Genomic DNA, 10,244 nt, shown 5'->3' on the forward strand with positions numbered 1-10,244 from the left:
GTGGCACAGAGCAGCACCACTCAGTTCTACAGTGCCTAAATATACGGCTGCAGAGACGGCGTGGTGGGTAGTGCTCTTCTGGCATTCAGTTCCCTGCACCCACATCACACAGCTCACAGCTGCCTATCCCGTCTGTGGACTCTGCACACACACATATATAATTAAAAAAAAAACAAAAACAAAAACAAAAACAAAAACACTGGAGTTTTCTTTAAAATCAAGGCCTGTATCAACATCTAAGCAAACGCTCCTTTAGAAGAGTTCATAAAGCAATGAAGCAACACTGTGGGATTTTAAATTGTATGAGCATTTTGTCTGCAGGTATACATATGTGCTGACACCCGTGGACATCCGTAGCTGGCACTGTTTCCCATGGAGTTAGGGATTGCTGTGACCTACTATGTGATTCTGGGAACAGAACCTGTGTCCTCTGCAAGAGCAACAAGTGTACTTAGCTGCTGAGACAGCTCTCCAGCCCCGATGTAAGATATTACCTAGGGACAGAGCAGAGAGCAGAATAGCCTCAAATTTGTGATCCTCCTACTCAGGCTCCTAAATGGCTAGGACTACATGGGGTACACTCCCTCACTCTGCTCAATTTCCCTATTTTTTAAAGGAGGACTAATGGTAAACACCATTTAAGAGTTATTCCTGGGGGGGGGGACCCCAAACCTGGTTTGATTCTCTAGGAGCCAAGTGGTGGTGGCTTGCACAAAGGCAGGGGGATCTCACACCACATTCCAAAGTCTCCAACTTCTGCACTAAGAGCCTCAGCTTTGCAGCATGGACACCTTTCTTCACCAGTTATGGGAAGTTTTACTGCGTAACTTTCCCAAACCTTAGTTTTCCCATTTTTATATAAGCAACAGCAATGACACCTACTTAAAAAGTAGTTACTATGAAGCCTAAATCAATCTCCACCTCCTTAGGAGGGCACTATTGGAGACTGACCCTCAGCCACCACGCATAGGAGGCAAACACACCACCACTGACCTACAGCTCTTCTGTAAACTAATGCTAATAATCCCTCAAATATTAGCTGTAATTTAAAAGCACTAAAAATACAAAATGAATCAGACATTTGGAGACTGATTTCAGTTAAAAAAAAAAAAAAAACAGAAAAAATATGATGTTGTATCTTTGACAATTATTACCCTTTTACGAATTTTTAAAAATTAAGAAACTCAGTGATTTTTAAAAATTAAGAAACAGAGTGCTTGCTTTGCAACCATGAAGATACGAGCTCAAATTTCTAGCATTTGCATAAAAACCTATCCAGCACTGCAGAGGGCAGAGAGAAGGATCCTCGGTGCTCACTCCTGCCTGACAGGTCCAGGTTCAGTGAGAAAATAAGATGGACAGTGCTAGAGCAGAATACTAAACATCCTTCTCTGGAGAGGGGGTCAGGGAAGACACGTGTTGTCCTGGTTTACACTATGCATCCAAAGCCGTCCTGAAATCTGTAACTGTCAATTCAAAATCCTCTTGCCTCAGCCTTCTAAATGCTAGAATTCTAGCTGTACATCAACCATACAATGTTATCTGTAAGGGTAAAAGAGCTGGAAACCTAGCATTCATGACGGAGAAAATAGCCATGTCAGCTTTTGGTACAGTGTGATGAAATATTACAGTATTAGTCAGAACTATTAAAATACACACATAGCTGGGAAGTGGGGGCACATGCCTTTAATCCCAGCACTCAGAAGGCAGAGACAGGCAGATCTCTGAGTTTGAGGCCAGCCTCATCTAGAGTGAGTTCCAAGACAATCACCACTACACAGACAAATTCTGCCCCAGAAGACAAAAACAAAACAAAACGTCTTTACATTAAGTATATCAAGTAGGAATGAATAAATAGTTCTACTGCCTGTTGACCTCTTATTAAAATCTAATGTAACAATAACTTTATATTTACACTAAAAAAGCAAAATTATAGGCACATAAAACTTATGTATATGAAAGGTCTATACTTTTTACAGTTCCATTTTTAATAGATCTTTCTTCAACATTCATTGCTCCTGTCCTCAAAGTCCTATTTAAAAGCATCCATCTTACTTTTTTGGAGACAGGGTCCCAATAAGTAGACCAGTCTGGCCACAAACTCAGAGATCCACCTCCAATACTCCATCTTGCTAATACCAGTTTCTTTATACTCCCAGATTAGCTAAATTTCCTTAAGGCAGGGAAAACGCAAGAATGAGATGATCTGAAGTTAATCAGTAATTACAAGCCAAACTATCCTTTCCTTCGATATGCACTGGCGGACAAGCAGCCCATATTACACAGGTTCAGACGCACAGCAACAGCTCTGTGTCTCATCAGTAAACAAACAAACTAATGCTGTTTGCTCCCTTGTGAAATATCAAGACTCAGAAAAAAACCGCCAAGGAAAACAAAAGTTGGCTAAAGGTTACTGTTTCATCCATCCTCAGCCCTCTTTTTAAAACACAAACTTGAACAATATTCTGGTTTGATGAACTTATTAAGGTTATTTGTTACAGGTTCTCAACTTCTACCTGGTTTTTTAAATCAAACAAGACTCACAGGTATGTACATTATTAACATTAATTCATCAATAAACGTCAAATTAACTCCTAAACCAAGGATACAGTTACATATCCAAGACTTATTTCTGAGTTAGCAAATTAGTTATCTCAGAACAGCAGGCGAAATATCAGGAACTAATGTTAATACATAATTAATTTTTTTGCTACAGTTGTTCATGACCAAAATTGGCAGCCTACATGTAAGTTGACAGCCTACTGGTTGGCCCAGTTAAAATTCTAACAGATTAAACCAAGAACAGTGAACTTCTGGCTGGCAAATCTTTCTCACCAGTAAGAGATCTTAGCTGGATCACAGCTTACAAAACCTTGAACTGTTTACCTTCTGAAATAACTGAAAATGAAAGGGATCACTTCTCCCACAAAAGTAAATTTCTGACCCCTGTATACTGATATATGAAAAATGGCCTTTTCCACTAAACTGAGGGAACAGCATCAAACCTACCAGTACTTACTTCCATAATGCTCAGAGAAGTGTTAAGACAGACCCTAGATGAGCAGGAGTGGTACAGCCTTTAATCCATGGCAGCAGGCAGAGTTTTCAAGGCCAGCCTGGTCTATAGATGGAGTTCTAAGACAGCCAGGACTACACAGAAAGGCCCTCACCTCAAACAGCAAAACAAAACAAAAAACAAACAAAAACAGAAAGTAAAAGAAAAATTAGTTCCAAATTCAAATCCAAAGCTAGGCATGATGGACATAAAAATCTTTAACAGGTCCCAGAAAAATACTTTTTACAGATAGGTGGTCTGTTTTTATTATTGTTGTTATTATTATTATTTTGGTTTGTTTTTTTCTCCTTTTTTTAAAGATTTATTTATTATTTATTCAGTTTTCTGCCTATATACCAGAAGAGGGTACCAGATCTCATTATAGATGGTTATGAGCCACCATGTGGTTGCTGAGAATTGAACTCAGGACCTTTGCACTCTCCAGGCCCCTTGGTTTGGTTTTTCAAGACACAGTTTCTCTGTGTGTATCCCTGGCTGTCCTTGAACCTGCTCTGTAGACCAGGCTGGCCTCAAACTCAGAGATCCACCTGCCTCTGCCTCCTGAGTGCTGGGATTAAAGGCATGTGCCACTACTACCATTACCACTGCTGCCAGGCCACAATCCTGCTTGTTTGTTTTCAATGAAGCAAAAATGATACCGATTTAGAGCTTCATCTTGCTGGCCTTCCCAATACCAGTTCTGTATCTGCCTATACAGTCTTTGCCCAGAACACGGAAGAAAATGTTTACAATACATTAGCATTTCTTTGCTTGTTAGACAGAGGCAGGGGCAGAAGGATCTTTGTAAATTTCAGGCCAGCCAGGAATATATAATTCTTTTTTTTTTTTTTCTTTCATTCCAAGTATCACAGACACAAACTTCATAGCTCTGATGACTTCAGATTTAGACTGTTAGAGTATGGTTATGATACCAAGATACTCAGAGGACAATATCCAAATGCTAGAAAATAATACAATACTTTACCTGTGTTAATGTCTGAAACTAAATAAATGTATGTTAGATTAACATGGTTTTGATAAATGACCAAGTAAGAATGACTTTCTGGTGTTTACAATACATTAGCATTACTTTGCTTGTTAGACAGAGGCAGGGGTTAGAAGAGACTTAAGCCCAACAAGTCTGAGACAATGTGAGATACACAGTAGGATCTCATTTCCCAATGACAAGTAAACTCAACTGAAGGAAGTTTCTGAATGTTCAGAAAGGCTGTTTGCAAACTTTACACCTTTTTATTCCAAATTCATGCATTTACCTTTCCATGTTATCAGGCAGCATTTTCTTAAATATGTCAAAAATAATATAACTAGTGAGAACCAAGTGATTTACTGTGTCTGCCACTGATAACATCAGAACAAATCATACACTATTAGCATATTAGAAGGGCCCATAATGCTTAGTTCTAACTCCTTCAATTACAGAAGAGCCAGCTTCACTGACAAGGAAAACATGTCTCCCAATTTCAAGTTTAATGTTCTTCGTATTATAACACAGTGCATAAAACAGTTAAAAGCTAAATAGTTATGCAAGTGACTTCTGAATGATCATTTTAACTCTATTTATAATGCAACACTTCAAAATATTCTAGATGCCCTAAAACTGTTTTTGGTTTGTTTGGTTTTTGGCTAAAAAAAAAAAAAAATCATTTCTACTTTACAACCCAGCCCACTTTTAAGACAGTCTGAATAGAATTTCATTCTCTGTAAAACTGTATTATAATTCTCAAAGACAACTAGACAGACATTTCAAAGCCTAAGTCTCATATACTAAGTTTTTCTTTTGTATAAGGTAATTTAGTAAGGAAGATTAAGATGTGACGTTCCCAGATTAACTCAATGAAGAAGCAACTACAGGCACAGATGAAGAAAAAAAAAAATCAAGGTTAATCTTAATACTGTTCAAAAGAGCCCAGAAGAAACAAAACCCAACAATATGACTGGAAAACATTGATGTACATCATACATTGGACATACAGTAGTCACTAAAAGTCACACTCTAGAAAGATAACTAACACACAGCCAAATAGTCATGTATTAATCTACTATACCCTCTGCTATGAAACTATTCCACTTAGAGAGACACAGAGAGGGTGGGTGTGTGTAAAAACATTAGTTACGTAATCCTTAAACGAAGCATTTTCACAGTGCTTGGCACAATGTGAAGAATCCAATATATGAACATCATCAGCAAAAGCATAGGTAGTGGAGCACAGTTACATAACAAAACGTAGTCGTCATTACCTGATGGTAGCACAGCAAATAAACTATTCTCTCTAAACTAGTTTTTGCTCTCACGTAGGTGGGTAAACTACTTCTCATACCGGCAGTTTCAATCCAAATGCAACTCTTCCTGATGGTTGGAGAGGCAAGAGACCCCTGTGCATCTCCCTTCCCAACGCAGTGAGACCTATTAGTCAAGTCACCCTACGCACAGCCGGCATGTGAGTCTTTCCCTGTGGACACTTCCCGGTCACCAGCAACAGCATGCAGTTAGGGAGCCTACAATTTTTACCTTTTCCCCATCAATGAATGAATGTCTTTACTCCTGGCCAGTTTATTGTAGCAGACACCACGGAGATGCAAAACGAAGAAACTTCCAAACCTCTGAGACTGATACAGACAATGACTACCTTTTTGTTGGTACTGCGCACAGCTCAGCAGCCAACACAGCAATTACTCTAGGAGTATCCCAGATAGTTTCAGGTCTCAACTATTACTTCTAGAACTTGAGGAAATATAACATCAAAAAGGAAGCCAATTTTGGCCTTAGGAAAGAAATGGTAAATCTTCTTTAAAAGATAACATAATTTATTTTCCCGTTAAGTTTTCAGCCCATTTTCTAACAAAGCTAAATGATCCCTAATGCATACATACACACACACACAAAGTGTATACCGAGCACTAAGAAATAAGGGGCAATAATGAGCAAAAAATTAGTAAATGATTATATTACGATTTTAAAATCTGATTATAAGTTTAGATCAAGAGCACAATGACATATGAGGACAGAATGTTGGAGAACATGGCGCCATTGAGTCTTCTGGAGAAAAATTATTTCCACAAGTTTTTTTTTAAAATTATTCTGAGCATGACAGCATATAGTTTAAAAACATACAGTTCAGGACCAGAAAGTTTTGTATCAAAAAGAAGAAATAAAGTTGAAGGTGAGCAAGCATTGAGCGCCCAACTGAATTCTAGGCAAATTTTACAGAAACATACATTTTAACTGTTACATAGCTTCCCGATGTTTTTCCATTCTGTTCTAGAATACTTTCTAATATAAGACAAATGGAAGAAAGTCAATATTTTCATACTCCCACTGAGAGATATACTTTAAATGAAGCACTAAATGATATAACCACAAAATTTGCTTTTGAAAGGAGAAATGGTTCTAACCCAGCTTATACTACAGCAAATTTATCTCAATTTTAAATTAACCTAGTCTAAAATTACTATAACCTAAAATTACTTCACTCAAGGACTTTGTTCAAACTGGCAAAGGACAGGTGGTGTGCCATTCACTCACCAGCAAATTACAAAGGCCTTTATGCGTTACATAATACATACTTGTGTCCAAACGGCTAATTCATTACATATAACATGGTACATCTTTATCTACTGGAAACATTTGGAATGTCAGTTTCTGCAAAATAAAATATTACCCTCGAACATAAAACATATTGCTAGATCCTTTATCTGTGGCATAAAGCAGTTTACTCTCGGGTACATTTTACCAAGTGTCCTTTGAAAAGTCGGATTAAAGCCCTATCTTATTAGTGGTTATGTGACTGTTAGATGCACAGGTACCACATGTGTGTGCGGAGGTCAGAGAACAAGCTGTGGGAGCAGGTTCCTCCATGTAAGTCCCAGAAACAGAACTCAGGTCATGAGGCTAGAGGGCGTATACACGGCGCTTTTACCAGCTGAGCCATCCTCCCTGCCGAAAAATCTTACTTTTAAGCATGAATCTGAGACACATTAATGTTTCATCTTATTCTCATTCACTTTTTCCCCTCATTTGACTTGTCATTGTTAATCGCCTTTTACACTTTTACATAATATATTTTCTACTAATTCTTGATAAAATACATAACCACCTCAATTACCTGTTTCTCCACAGAACAAAAAAACACTAAGTTCAAATAATGCTTTTTCAGAATAAGGACCCTAAAAGGTCTTATTATATTTTAGCACAATGGCTATCAATTTTAAAAAGTTAACACGTTCTTCCAAAAAATTGATGATTTTCAACTTCTTTAAAAGGCTCTAAAAACAAACAAAAAGAAACAATGAAATGTTAAGAACAAATTCTGCTGTGGTCAATCCCTCTGGAAAAAAAAAAGAAATAACACAGGGCCATTTTAAGCCAAAGCTAAGCCCTTTTGTGAGGGCTCAACTATATTTCTTAATATACTATTACAAACAATGAATTGCCATTTCAAAACTTCACCTCCTATGTTAAAAACAAAATATACAAATGACCAGATTAAAAGGGACATTCCAATAAATCCACTTTGTGGCTGAGCTATTAAGGCACAAGAACTCAAGAACTCAGCTCTGGCAGCAATGATTACCAACTGAACACAATCATTTTCTAACGTTAATTTAAAAGAAAGGAAAAAAAAAAAACTTCCCATTTTTACCCTATGAAGAACCTCTCAGAGGACAATACATGCTGAAATAGATGACTCTTTTCCTACCCAAACTAATACTATTACAAGGCTCCTGCGGAACAATGTATTAATAAGGCAGGCCATATTTGTAAAAACGGTTTTAAAAATCTGAATGAATAATTTCCAAATTGCCCACAAGCACATTTAAGATCGGGGTTGGGGGCTGCCACTTCTGTTTCAAGGCGTCGGTATTTTGAGGATTAAGTCCATCGGAAACACTTTTTCATTTAATGCAACAACAGTTCCATCACTGAATTCGCTCTCTCACCCACTTGCACTTTCAATTTCCTACAGAACCAACAAAGGGCCCGTCCTGAAACAATCCAATCTACGCCTGCATTAATCTACAGCTACCTTACTCCACGGCTTTAGCAAGGCAATATACTACTTCCTAACCTATTAAACTGGTAGGACATCTTTCCCCGTCTCTAAAACAAATCTTAAGATTTTTTTTTTTTTTTTTTTTTTTTTATCCCAGCTGCTTTCTTGCAAGATACTAATAAAAGTTCCCGTCCTTCCTTTCAGCGTTTCTGCAGCTCTTCTCCTCGCCCGGCACTATCTGAGACAGGCTTCCTGATCTCGCTCAAAATAGGTCTAGTCTGCGGAAGGCAGTGACAGTGTACTGCACTGTGAATGGACAGCCAGGTATTTTATGAATGGAGGCGGTCACGTGATCCCAGCACCTCCCCGAACTGATATTTCCCACATAACTGTGTCAACATTCTGAGAACTGGGGTAGCTGTTTGTGTGTGTGTGTGTGTGTGTGTGCGCGCGCGCGCGCGCGCGCAGGTCCTCAGGCTGAACCTCAAACTTGAAACTCCCCTCCGTTCCTGAACCCGAAAATCCACGCAAAGACAAACAAGCTCCGAACGAACGGTGTCCCTCGGGAACTCCTTTCAAGCCGTCCAAGGTGACGGATGTTTAATTATTATTTTTTTTTTCTTTTCCTTTTTTTTTTTTTTTTTTATGAATGAAGTGTGCTATGCAAATGAGGGCGATTCACAAAAAGAGAGAACATGGCGGCCGCTTCTGCTCCCCGGCTGCGCGGACGGCAGCCGTCCGCCCCCTTCCACACCCGCTCCTCTCGGTGCGTTTCCAGGAGGGGGACGCTGCCTGGCATTTTTCTGGCTGTTTTACGGCGGCCGGGCTTCGGCGCTGACCTTCCCGGCCTTCCCGAGAAGGTCCGGCTCGAGGAATGCCCTTTCTTTAGAGGAATGCGTCCTCAGGACCAGTCTTCCTCTTTAACTCTTTACGGCCCTCCACAGACAAGCACAACTCCAACTCAGCTGCAGGAAACGGACGCCCATACTCGGCCCCAAATTAACTCTTTTTTTCCGCCCCCCGCCCCCAACGGGAAAACTCTTAGAGTACCACTACTCCTCCAAGAGGCCGCTACGTGGAAGCAAGGTATTTAAAAGGCAAGATGCCCCGTTCGGGAAAAAAACCTAAGGGCAGCCCCAAACAGGCAAAAACTTAAAAAGTCACGCGTGAGGCTCAGATGGAAGTCACCGACGCGCTCGGCAACGTACACCCTTGCTCTAACCGCAGACGAAAAAGCCGCACGCAGCGTTCTTTACTGCTCCGTTCTTTTACGAAGTGGGCAGAGGTAAAAACAGATTTAAAAAAATAAAAATAAAATAAAATAAAACCACACAACAGCTCAACATCGCCTACACTCCAGGTGTCCCTGATCCTATTTAATTCTTAAAATGTTCCCCTAACCCTATTTTCTTTCTTTCTTTTTTTTTTTTTTTTTAACCTAGAATAGTATAGGTCACAAGTTTAAAGAGTGGGGCGGGGGGCGAAGGCTCCGTCGGCATCTCAGAGTCACTGAGTCATCGACTCGGGATTCAGGAGCCGTTTGCGGCAGGAGGTGACCCCACAACCTTTAGTTTCCGAGCGAAATAGCTGCTAAGGGCAGGACGGCTGGACGTTCAAGGTGGGCTTTTTTTTTTGGGGGGGGGGTGTCGGAGTGAAGGGCAGGCAAAGGGGAGTCTCCCCTCCACTTCGAGGCGCCCACCTCGCCCCCGCCCCCCGCCTCGGAGACGTCCGAGGGCTACGCCGCCCATGCAAGGACGGAGAGGGGTGCTGCCCGGAGAGAGAACGGCCCGGCCGCAGAGGGCATCGATCCCCTCCCGGGCGGGCCGGGCTGGGCGCGGGCGGGGGGGAGGGGGCCGCCCCCGGGGCTCGCGCAGGGCCGGGGCTCGCTTACTCGTTGTCAGAAGTTGCCGTCTCCTCGCTCATCTTTCCCTCACCGTGATCCGCTCAGGAGATGGAGGAGCAACAGCAGGCGGGGAGGCTGCGGCGGCAGAGGCGGCGGCACCGAGGGGCGGCGGGCGGCGCGCGGGCAGCAGCGGCTCGGGGGCCTCACCATGGTGGACGCCTCACCCGGAGCGGCGCCCCGCGAGCCGGGCAGCCCGGCCACCCCCGCAGGGGGGCGGCGGCGGCGAGCGCGGCCGTGGCGACCCCAGCGGTTCTCCGCGCCCGAGGCCCGGGGG

At 41.6% G+C, this 10,244-nt stretch overlaps 1 protein-coding gene across 1 annotated transcript in view; it reads right to left on the reverse strand.

Annotated features, from left to right (window-relative positions):
- Spred1 (sprouty related EVH1 domain containing 1) overlaps positions 1-10,238 on the reverse strand; it is a 74,510-nt gene extending 64,272 nt beyond the window's left edge. The window contains exon 1 of the mRNA XM_055598803.1: positions 9,959-10,238. Within this exon, the coding sequence (XP_055454778.1) occupies positions 9,959-9,990 (32 nt within the window). The 5' untranslated portion in view covers positions 9,991-10,238. The remainder of the gene's footprint in view (positions 1-9,958) is intronic.
- Between the last annotated feature and the right edge of the window lie 6 nt (positions 10,239-10,244).

The sequence above is a fragment of the Psammomys obesus genome, unplaced genomic scaffold (genome assembly GCF_907164565.1).
Source record: "Psammomys obesus unplaced genomic scaffold, mPsaObe1.curated_primary_1811, whole genome shotgun sequence".
Classification (NCBI taxonomy): domain Eukaryota; kingdom Metazoa; phylum Chordata; class Mammalia; order Rodentia; family Muridae; genus Psammomys; species Psammomys obesus.